At 43.2% G+C, this 20734-nt stretch overlaps 2 protein-coding genes across 2 annotated transcripts in view; one reads left to right on the top strand and one right to left on the bottom strand.

The window, feature by feature from the left end:
- Positions 1–20734, top strand: part of LOC119164824 (lysosomal alpha-mannosidase) — a 158073-nt gene that overhangs the window by 88551 nt on the left and 48788 nt on the right. Inside the window, exons 2-3 of the mRNA XM_075873021.1 lie at positions 18579–18745; positions 20407–20509. Coding sequence (XP_075729136.1) covers positions 18647–18745; positions 20407–20509 — 202 coding nt within the window. The 5' untranslated portion in view covers positions 18579–18646. The remainder of the gene's footprint in view (positions 1–18578; positions 18746–20406; positions 20510–20734) is intronic.
- On the bottom strand, positions 4721–9877 carry LOC119165586 (uncharacterized). The gene is made up of 3 exons (XM_075872716.1): positions 9743–9877; positions 9180–9238; positions 4721–5023 (listed from the first exon to the last, which is right to left on the bottom strand). The coding sequence occupies exons 1-3, from the start codon at positions 9859–9861 to the stop codon at positions 4764–4766; spliced, it is 438 nt and encodes a 145-aa protein (XP_075728831.1). The 5' UTR covers positions 9862–9877; the 3' UTR covers positions 4721–4763.

Genomic DNA, 20734 nt, shown 5'->3' with positions numbered 1-20734 from the left:
TCGCTGGCGTCAACACGAGGGATGCAAAGATTATGTTATTGCTACGACATACATCACCGCATGGTGTAACAGATCAAGAAAATGTGTGTCGCCCCGCCGTGGTGGTCCAGTTGCTAAGGTACTCGGGTGCTGACCCGCATGTCGCGGGATTGAATCCCGGCTGTGGCAGCTGCATTTTTGATGGAGGCGGTAACGTTGTAGGCCCGTGTGCTCAGATTTGGGTGCACGTTGAAGAACTCCAGGTGGTCAAAATTTCCGTAGCCCTCCACTACGGCACCTCTCATAATGGTGGTTTTGGGACGTTTAGTCCCACATATCAATCATCAAAAAATGTGTGTCGTCGCTGCGCACGATCATTCAGACGCCATGTAAATGATGGATAGCAGATGGATTTGGCTCATCTTTGAGCTTGCGCCTTCAAACACACTTGTGGCTTCGTTTATTCTTGTGTTCTGGCGTTTTTTTTTTTTCGGATTAAAGAATGGATCGTTGTGAACTTCATGAGCCGTTAAAATTAGGGTAATGAAGGGGAACTGCTGAACGTTTCCTGAAATTTGTCTCGTTACAAAGCGGTTCCAGCCCACACGGGGCCAAGTGGAGCCGAAAGAACGAAGCTCAGACAAATGTGTGTATTAACCATCGTTTCTATGCTGGCTGAAACACCATGCGTTTCAGTTCTTGTAGGCACTAGTGCCAGAGTTCTCTCCAGTGTATTCGTAGAAAGCTCTATCCGTAACATCGACTGAGAAGAAATGATTTCGCCTTCCAGTAGTATCAAACCGTTATGGGGCCTCATTTTATGAACAATGCACGTCAACTATTGAGGGAGGGGGGGGGAGCTCTTTATTGAAAAGCAGAGAATTTAGCCATCGTGTGTGTGTGTCACTAACTTGCTACTCTGCGTGGATTGAAGACTGAAAGGCAAGAAGAGAGAGAGAAAATATTAGAAATAAAAAATGGAAAGAAAAAAGTAAATATTCAGACATTTTTCTCTCTCTTGGGAGGGGACTTGTGCTGACAGCATGACTTCAGTTTTCAAAGCGCCCCTACAGTTTGTCTAGCTGACTGGTATTGTCCAAATACGTGAATAAAAGCTTCATCGCTTGCCTCTGTTGCGTGAAGCCGGGGAAAGGGCCCAGGACACAATCAAGGGATAAAGTTATTTGGGTTAACAGATGCATGCAGTGTTCGTAGAGCGCACGCTCATCGGCATATGCTCGGCACAAAGCAAGATATGTTTTACAGTTTCTATGGAGCCACAGTTATTTCAGTATGAACTGAACTGTCTACTTGACCGAAGCGATACTGTAAATTGTTTAGATAAGTACTGTTCAGCCGGAGACGGTGGTTAAAGGTGGCACTGACTTTTGTATCAGCCTATTATAAGATTTACAAATTTTGAGCTCTATTTCCAAGGGTTATTGAGAAAAAAGAAACGCCAGGCCTGCGCGGAAACCGCAGCACAGTCACACAGAAAGCTAAAAGAGTGGCCTTTCGAAGCCTTTTCTAAACACTCTGTGGGTAACTGCTACAAGAACAAACTGGGTACTAACTACGTCATAAATAATCATAACTTTTGTACAGTATACGAGCATTGACTATGCTATTCTTTGTCATTCTTTGGAGAAGCGTGGTACCCGCTACACACTTGTTAGGAATTCTGTGCAATTGTTTATTCAATGACTGACGACTGTGAAGAATTATGCTTGAAGTTGGTATGCACGACAGTTAATATGGTACGAATGACAAGTTTTCTAATGGGTTGGAGCATTAGATGACCCACTCGTTAGACTATTCGCATTGTGTGACCCTTGGCTGTTTCATTGATATTCTGATTTGATTTGATTTGTGGGGTTTAACGTCCCAAAATTACCATATGATTATGAGAGACACCGTAGTGGAGGGCTCCGGAAATTTCGACCACCTGGGGTTCTTTAACGTGCACCCAAGTCTGGTTTTATTGTTATTCTAAAACGCTTTATTACTCATATTAACGCGATTCCTTTTTCGACATCAAGCCTGCTTGAGGCCAGTTTAGAATTGAGTTCCAAGTACAGGTGTGGTTCAGTGCTAGAACACTTGGCTGGTACGCAGCAGACCCAGGTTCGAATCTAATTGTGTAATTGGTGTTTTTTTTATTGACTTAGTTTTTTTTCGATACTGGTTACGGACACCAGGGGCGGCGGCGGACAATTATGGCGGCACGCGAGACCTGTGTTCGGATCTCATAACAGCTTTCGCTGTAAAAAGTGGAACATGTGCCGCTGCTTGCCAAAAGACAGCCGTTTCAGAAAAATAAAATTTATTTTATTTTTTATGCAATCATGCTGCTGCCCTAAAATCAACAAAAAAGAAAGCCTAAACAAATACTCACTATCACAAGAAAGTTAACTAAATGTCCATTGTACACTCTCTCCCAATAACGGCACTTGAGCAGCAGATATGGGTACTCGGCATACCTGCAACAGACATTTTTTTTTTTTTACTTGCAGCTACCTCAACTGCTTCTTTCACGCGAAGGCACTTCCTTTCATGAAGAAGAATAAAAATTGGGTACTGCAATGAGCTGTACACAATGCTAGCTGGCTACGCTTTGGGAAATAATTTATTTATGCAATACTGCAGAGTCATGGTGCAAGCAGCGTGGGTAAGAAATAAAATAATACAGATATGAATAAAACAGCAATTGCAAAACTGACACAATAAAGGGCGAAGAAGTTGGTTAAGTAAAGCAGTTCGTTCGTCGCATGTATTAGTAAGGCAGTTCCATCCACACAGAAAGTACGAAAACTTGGAAAGTACGATATCCTTGAATAGTGGTCAATTATGCATTGCTGAAATTTCGACTAAACTGTATGGATAGGAACAATGATAAATGCCATAATAGCACATTTAGGGCGTCGGCAGTATAAAATATACTTTTCAAGCTTCTGTCATTTGCCGAGTCTGGTGGAGAGCACGCTAAAGTCTGATAAAAAAAAGGACTTAGCACGTATGAGCGAAATGGTTTGTTTACAACATGTGTATTGAGCCATGTAGCAAATACCACAAAAAACTGCCAAAACCATTTCTACATCAACGCAGTTGCACTTAAAGTTTAAAGCAATCTATTCAGTGGTCTTGATCTAAAAATTTGAACAGCTATAATGAAAGTTGGGGCGTCCAAGTCCCACTACCCCACAAAGGGCTAACAGAAAAAAAAAAAACGCATGAGTTTTTGTTTCAAAAGTAATATAGCGAAACGTATATTCATCCGTGCTGAACGGCCGAATTCCACACCAGCTCTGACAGCTGCCGGTTCACAAAGGTCGCAATTACTGGGAAAGGGCGGGGCTGGCAGATACTGCTCGCTGGTTCCGCGGCCTGTGCAGTCGGTTCCTTCGAGACCCTTGCTAAGTTCTTCCCGGTTTTCCGGGATGTAATGCGAAAGTTCCTTGGCGAGTAGCTTCCTCGCGTCGTCCATGCTCATTGCTGGTCTTGTCAGCACGTCCGCTTGAGTTTCTATTGAGCAAAGTGAAATAAATGTGGCAAGCATGCTGACATACAAGGGCATGCATAAAAAAGGGTGAAAAAATAATTAATAAAGGTACGGCGCCGTAATTGCCTTATGGCAGACAAAAATTAGGTGCCTTTTAAATGCGAAGCACTTTTTAGTGAGCTTTGGCCACTTTGAGCGTATCTATCTATCTATCTATTTATCTATCTATTTATCTATCTATCTATCTATCTATCTATCTATCTATCTATCTATCTATCTATCTATCTATCTATCTATCTATCTATCTATCTATCTATCTATCTATCTGTCTGTCTGTCTGTCTGTCTGTCTGTCTGTCTGTCTGTCTGTCTGTCTGTCTGTCTGTCTGTCTGTCTGTCTGTCTGTCTGTCTGTCTGTCTGTCTGTCTGTCTGTCTGTCTGTCTGTCTGTCTGTCTGTCTGTCTGTCCGTCCGTCCGTCCGTCCGTCCATCCATCCATCCATCCATCCATCCATCCATCCATCCGTCAACTATACCAAAACCACCAACGCTGTGTAATGATGTTATTTCCAAGGACATATACACACAGCGCCATCTATTTAGGAATCGATAAAATAGAGGTGGCTACCTACTACTACTACTACTACTACTACTACTACTACTACTACTACTACTACTACTACTACTACTACTACAGAGAAGAGAATGACCCAATGAGCTTCACCCCGAAAACTTCGAGCAACCAAGTCAAGAAATGTGTGTCGCTTTTAATGCCTGCTGTCAAGTATTCACGGCGAACGTAGCTTTCATTATGAAAAATCTAGCGCCGTTTTGACTAAGGTATCTTATGTTAAGAGCAATTGTTTTGTAGGTGATGGCGGAGAGCGCGTGCAGCAGTTCTCACTTCATCGTTCTTTTTTTTTCTCCTGGGTGACGTAAGTTCTATCATCAATAATTTTGCTTATTCGGTGTGTACGCACCCAGGACGTGGCGCACGGCTTGCTACGTAGTTCTGAAGTGCTTTTTCACTGCAAAGTCATCGCTTCTGTTCCATATCCAGAACTTGCGACATTCATAAGAGTATGCATTAAAGTTGAAATTTGGATAATTTAACTGCAAACTCATTTAAAGGTTACTACTATTTAAAGCTGGAAAATTAAAACCGTTTCCATTTTGTTCGTGATTTTGTAATTTAGGAATTAACGTGGCATTTGTATCGTTTTAATGAACAGACTACTTCACAATTGAGGCTTTGGAAGAATTTATTGTGAGATCAGGGAGATGCATTCAGCCTTTGCTAACTGCGACGCCCACGCCGGCTCCGACAGCTCCCGATATGAGGCCTTCAGCAATGGCCGTGATTATGGGCACAAGCAGGGCTGGAAGGACCTGCTCGTCAGTTTTGTCGCCAGTGCTGTCGATTTCCTGAAGAGCCTCCAGCAGTTCTTCGCGGTGTTCCAGGAAGGAACGGGAAAGTTTCTCCGTGAGCGACTTCGTGGTTTGGTCCGCGCTCGTTGCTGGCTTGCTCTGCGTGGCCGCTTGAATATCTGTTCGGCGAATTTAGAGAAGAATATCAAAACATGGCAGGCAGGCTCACAGTTAACTGCGTACATGTTATATATTAATAATAATATCTGGCTTTTATGTCCCAAAACCACAATATTGGCATTGGCCTCCGTTCCCTATATTGCCTCCGTTCTGTAATTACATTGTTCGTATTTTAATGTGCCAAATTTTACTGTGTAAATGAGCTGTCATAATTCAAAGTGTATTTTTTTTCCTTGCCTCTTTTTGTTGTATAGCACATAACGCAATCACATCACATAATGCGTTCCCGCTTTTGTTACAGTAACGTTTTTCATGTTGTCCTCATATTTTTTTATCTTTTTGCATACCATGCACGTTTTAAATTTTTCTCGTGTTACCCCCCTTACACAATTCCTCTAGGGGCCTGTAACATACCTTTAAATAAGTATGAATATGGGAGACGCTGAAGTGGAGGACTCCGGAAATTTCGACCATCTAAAGTTATTTAACGTGCGCTGACCTCGCACCGTACACGGGCCATTTCGCCTCCATCGAACCCACGACCTTTGGGTCAGCAGCGGAGCACCAGAGCCACTGTTTCACCAAGGCGGACATGTGCACAGTATATAATAAGCAAGTAATTATAAGGGTATATTTTGCTGGAGAAGCTGTACAGGTGTTTTATGCTTTGATACAATAACGACGTACTATAAGCTGAAGGAATGGTCGGCAATACAAAATATTTCAAGAAATTTACGCATTGTAATTCCATTGCACCAGAAAAACCAGCTTCAGTGCCTTTTAACTGAGGGTGACGTGTTTGGTTGTGAAATGTATTTTTTCGCGATCCCTGAGCAATACAATGTGTTCAACGCGTGCTTTTCATAAGACAACGATGAAGAGAGAGAGAGAGAGAGAGAGAGAGAGAGAGAGAGAGAGAAGGAATGTAGGAAAGGTAGGGAGGTTAACTAGACTATGCGTCCAGTTTGCTACCCTACACATGGGGAAGGGGAGGGGGAGTAAAAGAGAGAGAGAAGGATAGACACATGTCACATTACACGCACAATGCCGAGTTTCACAGGCAGTCCCTCAATGAAGTTGCTGACAAATATCTCAGGAGGGCTCGTGTGGCCTTCTGTGCTGATGTGCGGCGCGACCAGGCTCCTAAGATCTTTACTTCATTAAATGGCCGGTCATCGAGTCTATTCAAGGCAGACTGATGAAATCCACAACTTTTCTATACTCTTCGAAGAGCACGCACACCCTCAAGCGCACAACGGTGAAGACATGCTGCGAGAAAATCGAACATTTGGAATCAAAGAAAAGATTAGAAAGAGGGCAGTAATATAATATCTATGCACACCGAGTAATTACAAGTTTTTATTAATAATTCCTGAAAGCTTCACTGTATGCTTCTCTTGTTTATGATTTCTTTGTTTATTTATTTTCACATACTGCAGCCTCAATGAGGCTATTGCAGGAGTGGCGGAAAAAACAACAAGAACAAGTCAACATTCGTGGACAAGTTTCCGAAAATTCTTCAAGTGGTAGAAACGAACACTTCCGGGCAGCATGTTCCATGCTTATATTGTTGAAGAGAAAATGCTGTATTTGAACATTTCAGTGTGGGTGAAAAAAAAGTTGCAACGTTAAGAGCATGGTCACTTCTCATCGACAAGGTTCTGGCAAATGATTCTAGAGTGCCCAAGCGAGAAAAATTGATTAAATTGGGCAGAAGTTTTAGGAATTCAACATGGCGACGCTGAGCAAGTGCAGTGAGGCCTAGCTAAGGAAGGAAATTTGTTGCAGAAAAAATTCCTGTCGTATCTCTTGCATATAAACCGCACAGCTCTTTGTTAAACGGATTCTAGTTTCTTGATGTCACAACCCCCTATTCCCCTTCCCCCGTGCAAGGTAGCATGACAGAACCTAGCATTTAGTTAGCCTCCCCGCCTTCCTCTTTTCTCTCTCTCTCTCTCTCTCTCTCTTGCTCTTCTCTTATACTGTATAGCCAAAAAAAATTCCTTTTTTGCGTCTTTAATCTAACCTCTCGTTTTATTCTTCCTTACGCATTTCATGTTATGGAATCCCTCATTGTAAAACGGAGCAAAAATTAGAAGACATGAGATGAACAAATACACAGGACCGGCGCTGAGTCCTCTGTACTTCTTCACTGCACGCTATTACAGTCCTTACGGAAGTTAATATTAAGGAAAAATATCGGGCCACCTATAACGTCGATCACTCGTTTTTCCGGAAGAGTCAATGTGATTCAGAAACATACCAAAATAACCAGGTAACATCTCAGGTACGGAAAGTATTGACAGATTGTGCGATCATGTTCTTATGGATGGTGACGATAAGGCTAATTTAGAATAGCGTTAGGGCTCATTCCCAACTGCGACTAGCAGTGGTCGCGCGACCAAGTTAGTCGCAACGCGACTGGTCGCAAACTGTCGCACGGGGTCACTTCAGTTGCAAAGCGACTTCTTCGACTCCATCGTGTAGTTTCTCAATACCGCAGCCTCGCTACAGCAGCCACAAACATCTGGACCGATGAGATGCGTGTAAATGGGGCGTCAGCTTTTGTAGCGTTAGCTACACTGGCCTCGCTGAGCCAATTTCGCGCGGCACTGGTCTGCGCATGCGCAATGATACTCCGCCGCCGCCGCCGCGCGCGGCTCGCCGCCGGTGTGCAATGCGCTGCGAAGATGATCAGTGGTGTCACGCACCGGAGCCGGCACCTCACTCGCACTTGGCCGCGCCACAGAACACCTACGACTCGCCACCGCCGCCGGTGTGTGCTTTCCAGAGGAGTGCCGTCATAGCCTTGGTAGACATATGGACGCCGACGCGCGCGCCCTCCCTGCACAGTCGCCATCTGACACTGCGCTGGAGCCGCTTGATAGCGCCTCTGACTGGCGTTTGCCACTGTGGTATAGCCACGGAGAAGGAGAGTGCAAATGCTGCTCAACGTTGCAGTAGAGCGCAGAAACTTAACTCACCGGATCCCGAAGCAGTTGCCCGGCAAAATAAATATACATGTGCCACATAATACGTATACCGTGTGTGTGTGTCATTGGAACAGCTGTAAGCATGATATCTGGAAGGCTAAGAATAATCAGCTGAACCTTTGCTAACGCTACGTATATCCTGGCATAGCTGAGCTAAGCCACTGCCATTTTTTTTTTTTTTTTTTTTTGCGGTGCGATAGAAATGCCAGCAGACGAGCAATTACCAGTACAAGTCACACGCAGGTGTGAACGTTGATTGACTTGTGGGGTTTAACGTCCCAAAACCACCATATGATTATGAGAGACGCCGTAGTGGAGGGCTCTGGAAGTTTATACCACCTGGGGTTCTTCAACGTGCACCCAAATCTGAGCACACGGGCCTACAACATTTCCGCCTCGAGGTGTGAACGTCGGCCGCCTCTGGTCGCTAATAAGTACGGAGCACCTAAGGCGGCGAGGCTGGCGTATGCTGTCATTGTCGCTTGACGTATAACGCAGGCGAAATCACGTATAGCATAGCCAGGTGTTGCATGCTGATCGCTTACTCGCGCCATAGAGAAGTGCTCTTCCGGCGCCTTGACGATGATATTAACGCAGGCGAAAGCACGCGTGGTTTAGCCAACTGAATCATAACGAGTGAGTGTTCGCGCCAGAAAGGCGTCTTCGCCCTCTCGCTCTTCGAGCGCCTTGATGGGGACATCAAGTGCGTATATACTTCATCGAGGAGAACACGACAGCGCAAACTACGCGTAAAAGTTGCAAGAGGAAGCAATATAATAAGGAAGAAAGAAAAAAATATGAAGAAATGCTGAAAGAATTACCATTAAAGAGAGAAAACACAAAAAAAAAACTAGAATAGAGAACATAAAAGAAAAAAGGAGGACAGAGAAAGAAGAGGAACGAAGAAAGTTGTCCATCATTCAGGCTGGCCACCACTCGGGCGAAGCTCCCGTAACAGTTTTCTTCAATTGTTCGTCTAAAATGGTCGCTTCAGGGGTGGTATAGTAGCACGTCTGAATGAGCGTTAGACTTTGCAGAGGCATAGTGAAATTTGAACCTTGCTTGCAGTTAGGCTCCTAATGTACAGCATCCGTGTATGTGAAAGGCAACGAAGAAGTTAGCATGTGTAATGGATATGATTCAGCACAGTGTCGGTACTTACAGCACAAATGGCCCAGAATGAGAAGACCCAAGATAGCGTAAGCCTTCATAGCTCGTAATCTGTAATGAAAAGCGTCGTGTTATGCCGTGTAGCAGGTGAAGGATACACGGCACACTTGTCAAAGGGTTTACTTTTTTTCTAAAATTCTCACTTTACTGATTTATTGTGGCGACATAATGTGAAAGACTTGCCGGCTATCGCTTCCGTTTATTTTCAACATTAGAGAACGCAATGTTGTACTTGCATACGGCACCGAGGCCATTCACTTTTTCTAACCAACACAGTGGACGGTCTTACTACAGGCAACGAAGTGCCTCTGCTATAAGCGGTTGGTTAACCTTCTGCCTTCATTTCTCTCTCTCTCTGTTTTACGCTAAAAAAATGAACAGTTAAATAAACGAGTTCAATAACAAAGCTGGTGAATACCGAATAACTACACAGTGACTGCCATCTGTTTAACAACCGAACATTACTCGAGAATCACAAGAGAGAAGTTTGCAGGCTTGATCTCTACAATAAAGTCTTGTAGACCACAGAGTAAGGATACGAAAAGTTAACCTCACCTGTGTAAAGCTAACTGGTGACCACGACCTGTCGGCTTGATTCTGTCTCCTTTTCTGGGACCTTGAAGGCAGTCTTGTGATGTTCGGGAAATGCGCTGGATTTTTATAGGTACAAGCATCTGGAAGGTTTTTGAACCTTCCTGAAGCAGCACGCGATAACTTCATACAATAGCATTTAAAGATAGCGTTATCATAATGGGGTAAGGTTCATTGAAACGAAGAATTGAGTGATTTCATTAAGACATATCAGCGCTGCAGTACATGCACGTTTTATTACCCTGACCAAGCTCTAACATGCACGTATTACAATCCACTGAGAACTATAGATTGGCTATCAAACAAATTGTTCATTAAGCCTCGCTTTATTTCACATACCTAATATAACAAATGCATTGTATGTAACACTTCTCGTTGATTGAAAAGCTAATTTTTCAATTTGTTGTATTTTCTTTCCAGTCACAATGCCGTCTAAGTGGCTATCATGTTTTCTAATGAGTACACGTGATAATGGGTTCAAAACGGGGGAACTTTAGCCCTGCCCAATAACGCAAACGGCAAAAGCGAGTTGTGCTTATTGAAACAAATACGTTTTCGTTCCTAAAGTGCACCTTGACACTTCTGTGTATGTATAATAATAAATTATTAATTTGACGAGCCCCTGAACAACTATGAGGTCTTAATTCAGGAGCATGCAAAATAAAACTATACAAATAAAAAGCACAACACAGACACACTTCTGAAAAATCAAATAAACACACTGAAAACGCACAGACAAACAGAAATCAGCACAAAATGGGAAGACAAGAAAAGAATCATGAAAAGGGAGCAAAAAATAAGGGGCATTATACCCAGCTGTGCAGAAACCTTTCTGAAAGACGGATAGGGAAGAATCTGTGCATTGGGGAAAACTATGTTAAGACTGCGATGAAAACAATAACAGTTGACTGTGAAAACATAAAAATCATGAAAGTCAACATCATATAGACTTTTCATTCTGTGAACAGTAGAGTGTTGAAAGAAGTTGCCAGGTACTAAGAGCATCAAATGAAACCCGAACAGCGGCAAGCTTTCGCTACGGTGTATAGTGCGCGCCGTTCAGTCATCACGAATGACAGGCGCACGCAGGCTGTTTGGAAGCTCTGCGCATATTAGCGTGCTTAGTGGACGGCGGCGCACTATACCATCACGAAGGCTTGCCGCTGTTGGGGTTTCATTTATAGTACATAGGTTGGTCGATTCTCTCTGGTTACCTTGCACTCAATCCGAAAATTTATATATTTCAGAAGCAAAGGGCAGGATGTCATACCGTGAACTAGTTTGTAAGGAAATAAGAGGTCGGCATGATTTCATTGGCAATAGTGTGATGGCAATTAATAATAATAATAATAATAATAATAATAATAATAATAATAATAATAATAATAATAATAATAATAATAATAATAATAATAATAATAATAATAATAATAATAATAATAATAATAATAATAATAATAATTTAACAGGCCAAGAAACGACCATAAGGTATTTACGTGTAGGCGCACGCAAAAATAAAACAAAAATAAACAACACAATACAGTCTACAGAAAGAATCAAATTAAAAGATTATTTGGCTTAGCGTTAATTGTGGTTGAGCGCACTTAATTCACTGAAGTTGATGTATACGTGGCCGTAGCCAGGGATACCATCCTCGCAAGCACAAGCGCTACATTTGAGCTTGCCGCTTCTGGTGTCTGCGATACCCATGTTGCTGTTGTCATCGTTACAAAGCTCTCCCCGCCGAGCTGGTCCAGTAAATAAGGTACTCGGCTCCATTTTGCTTTTTCACTTTGAGGTGCCCTCCGAGAGCGCGATACCGACCATGCGTGGGAAGAACATCGGATTACTTTCTCTATATCAGTATGATCAATTCCGACAGCAATCAACGGCTGTTCTGGAGTGTTGACACACCCTGGAGAATTTTCACCTGACATCCGAGAATGATCGAACCCAATTATAAGGCTGCCGCCATGAAAGAGCACACTATATTTTACCTGCAAAACAGCGCAAAAATATAGAGACAAATATGGAAGAAAAGATGACAAGGCACTGATACCACCAACTAGTCCAACTTTCACTTTTAATGCTAGTTATCTCCATGGCTAAATGTCTATAATTTTATTGGCACTCATTTCAACAGCCACCGCACCGATAACGACTGTGATACAATAAACAAAACACGTACATCCCGTGATACATTCTTGTTGCGTCCACTGAGCCTGCCCTCACCCCTAATACCTCAATTGGAATTGTTCTTATTTGTGTACAGCACGACAGAACCCTCAATCGCATGTGCAGCGGCTCTTCAACATTGCCGACGAGTCGCTAACGACAAAACAAAAGTGGTCTGTAATATACACCAACATTCAGATCTAACCCTTGCTAAGCGAGAACAAGGAATTGGTATCGCGGAAATTATTTCATGTACTCACACTGTAATGCTGGATCAACATTCATTAAACGCCCACGCACTGTTCCTTTTGGAACAGTTTTCTGTGCGTGAAACTTAGTTATCTTGGCACATGTGTGGCAATTTCTATTTGAAGAAAACTGGGACGACGCTAGAGCTTCGCTTTCAAGAGAAGATCACGATAGCGTAATGATGTGTGTCGCCTCATCAGTTGACTTCGGTTCTCGGTGGATGCTTCAACTATGAAAACGAATGATTGCACGCGTAACATTAGCCGTCTTTTTAAAATGCAGGTACAGTTGCTAAGCGCCCACTAGGCCATATTTCTTTTGCGAATCATGGAAGAGTCCATTACGCGTCGGTAAGGCAAACGGGAACTCGGTACGCAGCTGTTGACTTTGTGTGAGCGCTTTGTAATGGGTGGGCCATCTCAATGCGTAATTCTGATGTGTTGACAATGCTGAGCAGAAACAAAGCAGGCTGCTCAGCTCAGCAGTTCCTTCAGGTTTGGCATCACTAGAGCAAAGCTGCCTCAATTTTTTACAGCGAGAGCTTTTATGGGATTACAACAAGGGTTACGTGCGCCGTAATTCTCCGCCGCCGCCACCGACGTCCGAAACAAGTATCGTGCAAAGTAAACAAAAAACACCAATGTCACAATGGGATTATAACTCGGGTCTTCTGCGTGCCAGCCCAATACTGTACCACGTAGCCACGATGGTGCTTGAACCACCGTTGCAAATTGGCCTTAGCCGGGCTTCATGTTCTGAAAGAATCGCGTTAATATGAGTAATACATGGAGCTTTTTTAGAACAGCGAAAGAACAACCAGGGATCATACAATGTGAACTGCGTAGTGAACGTGTCGTTGAATGCTCCAATCTATTACAAAAGCATCAGGCATAATTATTTATCGTCGTCAGCCACAGCACCAAAATTTGCTCGAAATTCCTTGCAAGTATGTAGCGGGTACCACGCTTCTCTGAAGGATGACATAGTGATTGTCTTCCTATAACGCAAAAATTATGGCTTGGTGGGTACCTGCAAGTGTGCTTGTAACAGTTACTCAAGGAGTGTTCAAAAAAGGCTCTTGAAGGCAGCTTTTCCTGCTTTAGTTGTGAATATGCTGCGCATTCCGCGCAATCTCCCGGTGGTCTTTGTTTACTTGACTGACTCAAGTATGAAACAGGTATCTTATTTTGTAGCTGCTCTTTCTCGCCATTTATATTTAATATTTGGCTCTATACCTTTATAACATTTTGTGAGAACTGTACGTTTAAAATGATATTGTACATTACGGTCCTCGCTTCTATAAGAACGTGCAACGTAACACCGCCTCCGTGCAGATTGTGCTTCCAAAACGAGCGTATCAAGACTTCGTAAACACATAAAAAACGTATTGAATGTGTCTGTTAATTCCGGTACTTGTGAGACCACTACGCGAACACTTTATAAACAGATTCTAAAATGTATTGAAAGTTTTTTCTCGGTACGAAATAGGTGTAAAACGCTAAAGAGCCTCCTTGTATGCGATGTTTCTTTGTAAGCTTTCTAATGTGGCATTGTATATCATATTGCGCTTTTCTTCCCTTATGTACACCCAACCACACGGCTCTTAAGGAATAAATTATGACGATGACGGTGATTGCTATTAGGAACATTGCGCCATTGAGTGATATACATGTTTCTAATCAGTCCAACCTAGGTCAGCGACCGCCGATGTCAACGTGCACTGATTAGAAACATATCTTGTTCTAGCGCAGCAAATAGTTATCCGATATGAGGTGTCACATCCCCGATAAAGGGACTATGACGCCTTCCTGTAGGCTACTTGCACTCCACATATGCGCCAACAATAAAAGGCTAATAACTTACGATAAGACATGTAGGTCACCGTTATCAGTATGCCTGTGTGCTCACTTTAATATGCACAATAAATGTGAACAAACTCACACGCAAATATAAATACATGCGAGTTCCCGTATATATTGGTTGCACTAGTAAAATATTAGGGAGTCTTTTGGTGGGGCCCCCAAAATTTTGAAGCCTCAATGAACTTTGTGGGTCTTAGCGTTGAGACACGCAGGGTTTTCTAATAGGGTTTTGCACTTGCCGATGGCATCCAGCACAAGGCGATCTTTCGTTGACAAAAGAGGCGTTGTCTTTTTTTTATATAGCGTTGTTCGTTTCCCTCTTGTATATGCAAGCCCTGTATACACAACAATTAATTCCCTGTTGTATATGCCGTATTCAAAATCAGCGTCGTCTAGTGAACCAGTCTCGCACATTCGTTCAGAAGAAGCTGCAGTCAGCCACCTAGCTCCCGCTTCGCTTTCAGCCCGATTCTGTGCACGCTGGAAGTCGTCACTTGAGCGGGTCCCGCTATGTGCATTGACGCAAAGCTTTCTGGGGCAGGAGGGCCAAATGCAGCATGGCCCTCCTGCACGCGCAGTGACCTCCACGATACTTCTTCGAGGCTCCAAAACTGCCTAATAATGGAGCGCGTACAGTTCAATTATTCACTGTGAAATTTTCTTGAAATGTCGAGAAATAAGCTTATATTAACAGCAAGAGCTCAGATAAGTTGCATCCACGCGTTCCTAAATGTGGACTTGCTGGCACCGTACAGAGCACGATGCTTCTCTCGTAGTGCAGGTTTCACTGTGTGTCCACTGCCATGGCTTCAATACGAGTGCGACCAAGAGCGCCGATGTTAAGACCGATAAGGACGGCAAGCGGACAGCGAGCGTGGCCATCTAGCGTGAACTTGACATACCAACAACGTAGCTACCGCGTCAACCGAGTTTCAGCCCCACTGTGTCACAAGCACCGGCGTAGCTCATTGGTAGAATACCGGGCTGGCACCCAGCAGACCCGGGTTTAGAAGCCACTGTGTCTTTGGTGCTAGATTTTTGCTTCCAATTTCGTGCGATGTGGTTACGCACACATGCGGCGGACTGCTGCGCATGACCCGAGTTGTGATCTCAAAGCAGCTTTCGCTCTAAACTGATCAGGGTTCTTTCTTTGAATGCTCAGAGCATTGTCAATAGGTTTAAACTGTTCAAAAAATTGAGTATTTGAGGAGTGTTTCTGCTACCCAACAATAACCGTCATCTACTTCGAGTACTTCCCTCACGCTATCCGCACGGTTCCGGTATAGTTAGCGGTCGCGAAAGATGCGGGCGTTATCAGTTCGCATTACATAACGTTCCCAACAGGAAAGTGGCCAGCGCAAATTTTTCAAGAAACGATACGCGAGAAAGTCAGATGACGATTGTTGTTGTGTAGCAGAATATACTATATTTTTTTTCTTATTAGAGTGTATAATCAACTAAAAAACCAAGCGCACATATTAGCGATAACTGAAATGTGGCTACATTCAGGAGGGCGGGAGTAGCTCCCCCTTTCTACAGGTTGTTTCGTAAAGACCGAGAATCTGGAAGGGTAGGGGCAGCAGAAGCAATTAAAAGGAATCTAAAATGTTCAGTGTTAGCCGATATTCCGAACCATGAAAGCTTATGGTGCAGAATCACGTGCTATGACAAGAGCTTAATTTTGAGGGGCATGTACAGACCCCCAAATACTGAAGTGGAATATCTTGAAAACATGCATGACTATATTTCAAAACATACCAATTTATGGTCAAAAATTATTCTTTCGGCGGATTTCAATTTACCTGGGATAAACTGGAATACTCTTTCACATGACAGACGGGAGACATGAAGTCTGTATTCACTACCCTACACTGCGTTTAGTTTTTCACTTGATCAATTGGGGATTCAAGATACCAGAATAAGCTCGTCGTCATCGTCGGCTCTTGGCCTAATCTTTGCAAGCAGTATTCTTTATTAATGTACTGTTGTCCCATTGCGGCGGTCTAGTGGCTAAAGTACTCGGCTGCTGACCCGCACGTCGCGGGTTCGCATCCCGGCTGCGGCGTCTGCATTTCCGATGGAGGCGGAAATGTTGTAGGCTCGTGTGCTCAGATTTGGGTGCCCGTTAAAGAACCCCAGGTGGTCTAAATTTCCGGAGCCCTTCACTTCGGCCTTTCGCATAATCATATTGTGGATTTGGGACGTTAAACCTCAACAATCAATCAATCAATCAATCAATCAATCAATCAGCAAACTAGTTACCAGATAGTGTTGTGAACTGCACTACTGTGGGATCACTTGTTATCGAAGTGCAAGCTATTCATTGCTGTTTATGATTGTCATTTTTTTATTTGAAAGGACCGATTGAGCCTGCAGTATGTTCAAGTAAAAAAAAATTGAACAACGATGTTATCGCGATAGCGCTAAAAAGCTCGTTTCATAAAATTTTCGGCGTCATTGGTTGTGAACGAAAAATAATCATCTTGTGCGTTTTGATAATAATAATAATAATAATAATAATAATAATAATAATAATAATAATAATAATAATAATAATAATAATAATAATAATAATAATAATAATGTGCGTAACCTAAAAATTGAGATGGATGCAAATAAGATAAAAAAAAACTCAGGGTTTGAGTGGGGATTAAACCCAGGTCGTTTACGTGGCCAACAAATGGCAAACAAATTTTTCCGTGATGCCTTCTCCCATTTTGATGGGTTGAGCTCGGGGGGGTGGGGGGGGGGGGGCTTCGTGAGGTGATGAAGTACATGCGGGATTGCCAGAATGATAGCCTCAAAGATTGCAAGTCATGCGGAGATGGCGCTCAGCAGGAGAGTGCATGCAACGTTATTGTAGTCCCCGATGGCTGGACGTAACCAGTCCTTTAGCTGTGGTTCCTTTTCCCACTATTTACTGTACTTCTTGCCCTAATTTGACCACATCCAAGCCGTAGCAATGCACTACGACGACACGGGGACACAAGAAAGGAACACACCTGACCAGCACAGACTGAAAACTGATCTTTATTCACTAAGAAACCATCAAACATAATCTTTTTATGCCCCTCATGAACACTGCGCATGAGCAAATTGGCATCGTACAATCATTCAGATAAGACCTTACTGTAGAAGGTGTAATCTCACATCATAAGGACGTCATGTCTCATAAGGACATGTGCGTCAGTCCCTCTTCGGTTTCGCTGAATGATAAAGAAACTGAATCGCTGAACAAGATAGGAGATTCCGCGGTCTACTGTGAAGGTCTTATCAGTTTATGTGAATGATTGTAGTATGCCGATTTGCTCATGCGTTGTGTTCATAAGGCGCGCGAAAAAAAGTATATTTTGTGGTTTCTTGGTGAATAACTATCAGTTGTTAGTCTGCGCTGGTCCAGCGTGTTCCTTTCTTGTGTGTCCTCGTGTGTGCGTGCTTAAGTTCCAATGCGCTAGAAGCACCGGCTGGTGTAGGGAAGCGTAGTTTTGTCGCGTTTGATAACGAATTCCGTGCTGGGCGATGCAACATTATTTTCAGAAAAAGCAAAGGTAAGCCCAAAAAAACGTCACAAGCGACCAGAAAAATTTGCAAGCGTCTCGCTGAAAAATGAAACCAAAATCCACTTATAATAAGCCGAACTGGCAACACTGCTTCCAAACCATTACAAAAGGCGCAGGCACAACATAAAGAAGTACGTATAATACCTTACAGATGTGTAGCGGTCACCATGTTTCTCAGAAAAATGAAGGATACTAATGGAATAGTGCACGTCCCCTACTTCGTGAAAACTGTGATTATTTATGGTACCTCACAAGTGTACTGGTTACCAAGAATTCCCATTAACATACATAATTTATTTACGTGTGTAATATGTTATCGCGTGCAATTCGTTAACTTCTTTGAAGTGTTTTAAGTGAAACAATTGTTCAAAACATATTGAAAATGTAGCCTGTTTCCAGTAAAATAATTCACAATCTTTGAAAATCTGTAGCCAAAATTAACACGACTGATTATCATTCACTTTGCCGATTTTCGAGATAAAGCTGTGGTTTTGAACACCTGGCGCAGGTGAAAAGGGAGCAATCGTTTCGTGAAGATTTTCGATCCACGTTCGAGACCGTTTAATCACTCTACCTTATTCATTTCATCTGTCACTAAATTTCGGAGACCACTTTCCAGATATGCCAATAGATAATTTGCACTTTCAAACACTACGAGCTTGGAGAAAAACGTCGCAAGGTGCGTATGTGCTCACCCCCTGTCGTTTTTTTTTTCTCCCAGCTTGCCCATTCTCAAATATGTAAACTACTAAGCTGAATTGACCATTCTATGGAAATTCGACATGCGACGGTAGTTATTAACAGAGGACACTCGAAGAACACTGCAGTCAAGCAGCCTTTCAGCGCGGTGAGAAAGCAGTCTGCGTAACCAGAGCAGTCGCGACAGCAGCAATGCAATGCGATCCAAGAAGACCGCAATACACCTACGGGGTTCGGCGGCATCGTTCTGTGCAGCGTCGAAGCAAAAAGGGTTCACCCGACGACGACGCTAGTCAGCCTGGCCCGCTCGCTGGCGCCCAAGGATGGCACGTCTCTTGTGGCTCGTTCTGCTTGCAGCCACCGCCTCGGGCCGATGGTCGTCTTCGCGCAAGCACTCCACGGGAAACGGCTGCGGATTTCAGGTGAAATTTTGAACTACAATGACGGTTGTTTATCTGCTTGGGGTGTACAAACCAGTGTTGAATTGCCGGGGGGGGGGGCGCAGGCAATTGTCGTTGTGGTTGGGGAAGGGAGGGTGGAGTGTCAAGTGCCTTTTTGAGCTATTTTGCCGATGCCCAACACCGCAATGGTTAAGTTTATTGACGTATATAGGTGGAGGCTTACCGAAATACAGATAGATGTATGCAGTCATAAACAACTTAAATACGAACGAGTCAAACTTAACAAAAATGCGTTATGTTGTTCTCGCGTCTTCCCTAAGTTCAGTGTGATTTCTGCTTTCACACCTAATTTTAGGCTGGCACACGGCTATAGGAAGTCCAACGGTCCCGACGTGGCGGAGAGGTTAGGCCTATCTGTCCCGACGTGGGAGCGGCCCGCTACGTGCTAGTTCACGCCAGGACGGACCTAAATGAAGTTTTTTCCATACCATACCATGCCATCGTAATCACATATTTAGCGGTCCGTGATAGCGCTTTCAAGTTACGACACGCCAAAGCCATTTAACTTTGTAACTACTTGGTCGCCTTTCATTTGGCTACGACTAGTCATTAAGAAGCCTTGCTATTGATAATCTTATGTTTCCGGGCCACTGGCTTGCTATAGAAATTGCTCATTTGCATCATATTGTTTCTTTCAATCATCGCTAGATTCGACCCTGGCAGATTGCCAGATATGGCAGGTCAGTCGGATAGATAGATAGATAGATAGATAGATAGATAGATAGATAGATAGATAGATAGATAGATAGATAGATAGATAGATAGATAGATAGATAGATAGATAGATAGATAGATAGATAGATAGATAGATAGATAGATAGATAGATAGATAGATAGATAGATAGATAGATAGATAGATAGATAGATAGATAGATAGATAGATAGATAGATAGATAGATAGATAGATAGATAGATAGATAGATAGATAGATAGATAGATAGATAGATAGATAGATAGATAGATAGATAGATAGATAGATAGATAGATAGATAGATAGATAGATAGATAGATAGATAGATGACATGCATGCTACTCCTTAGGGCAAATGGCACGCAGCGACATGGTGACCACCGGTAAAAAATACATGTGGGTGGAACAAAGCGAAATGTGCAGTTTGACCTTCACGTTTACTGTTTGATCTTAATAGCGACAACAATCGATGGGAATTCAAAGACTGCATTGGTTCATTGTTGGGGGTGAAATGCATACGTCAATAACGAAGCTCTGTTCGTGTTGAGAAGAGCTTGTGTTGAGGCTATTTGCAACATACCGGATGATAAAAAGTCAGCGCTGCAAATTTCAAAACACAGGAAATGGAGACGACACAGATGAGGTGCATCTACCAACCCATTTAATGAAACAAAAAGACTAAAGACGGGGCGGAAAACCTATAAAAAAGAGTGAAAAGCGGGGAACCTTAGCATGAGCCAACATAGGTGCTAAATAGAAAACACAAGCATTTATTTATTTTTATTTATGTTTACGCAGTACTGCGTCATTATCCAAGGTGGAACATGTGCGACGATTCAATTTATTTTTGCTTCGCTTGACATTTCACTTATGCGTCTCTGATGTCTTGGGGAACGTTCTGACCACGCACTGCATTTCTCGCCCCACATCAGAGCTGCCCGGCGTTGTCCAATGACTACTTGAACGTGCACATCATCTGCCACAGCCATTTGGATGCTGGCTGGTTGGATACCGTCGGCAATATCTTCACGTCCAGTAAGCAACTTCCCTCAGTTCAGCACACATATAACGTTCACCGTTTCAAAAAGGGAGGGGGATGCGTAGAACACGCGGCAACACAATCAGCGCGGAATTCCGCGAAGCCTCTACCTCGCTATCATTTAACACGGCGTGACACGGCTATACACTGCACTGAATTTCCATAAGCCACAGTGCCACGGCTGCTTCACCCGGGCATACATCAGCGGTGGTGGCTGCAAA

Source organism: Rhipicephalus microplus, chromosome 9 (genome assembly GCF_043290135.1).
Source record: "Rhipicephalus microplus isolate Deutch F79 chromosome 9, USDA_Rmic, whole genome shotgun sequence".
NCBI classification, from domain to species: domain Eukaryota; kingdom Metazoa; phylum Arthropoda; class Arachnida; order Ixodida; family Ixodidae; genus Rhipicephalus; species Rhipicephalus microplus.
This window is presented reverse-complemented; position numbering and strand designations above follow the sequence as displayed.

What these genes read in the sequence shown, in the direction of transcription:
- LOC119165586 (XM_075872716.1), bottom strand. Translation starts at nt 9,861, where the DNA reads ATGCTTGTACCTATAAAAATCCAGCGCATTTCCCGAACATCACAAGAC. An exon ending in CACCAGTTAGCTTTACACAG is followed by an intron (nt 9,239 to 9,742) that starts GTGAGGTTAACT and finishes TTTTCATTACAG; the next exon opens with ATTACGAGCTATGAAGGCTT. An exon ending in CATTCTGGGCCATTTGTGCT is followed by an intron (nt 5,024 to 9,179) that starts GTAAGTACCGAC and finishes TTCGCCGAACAG; the next exon opens with ATATTCAAGCGGCCACGCAG.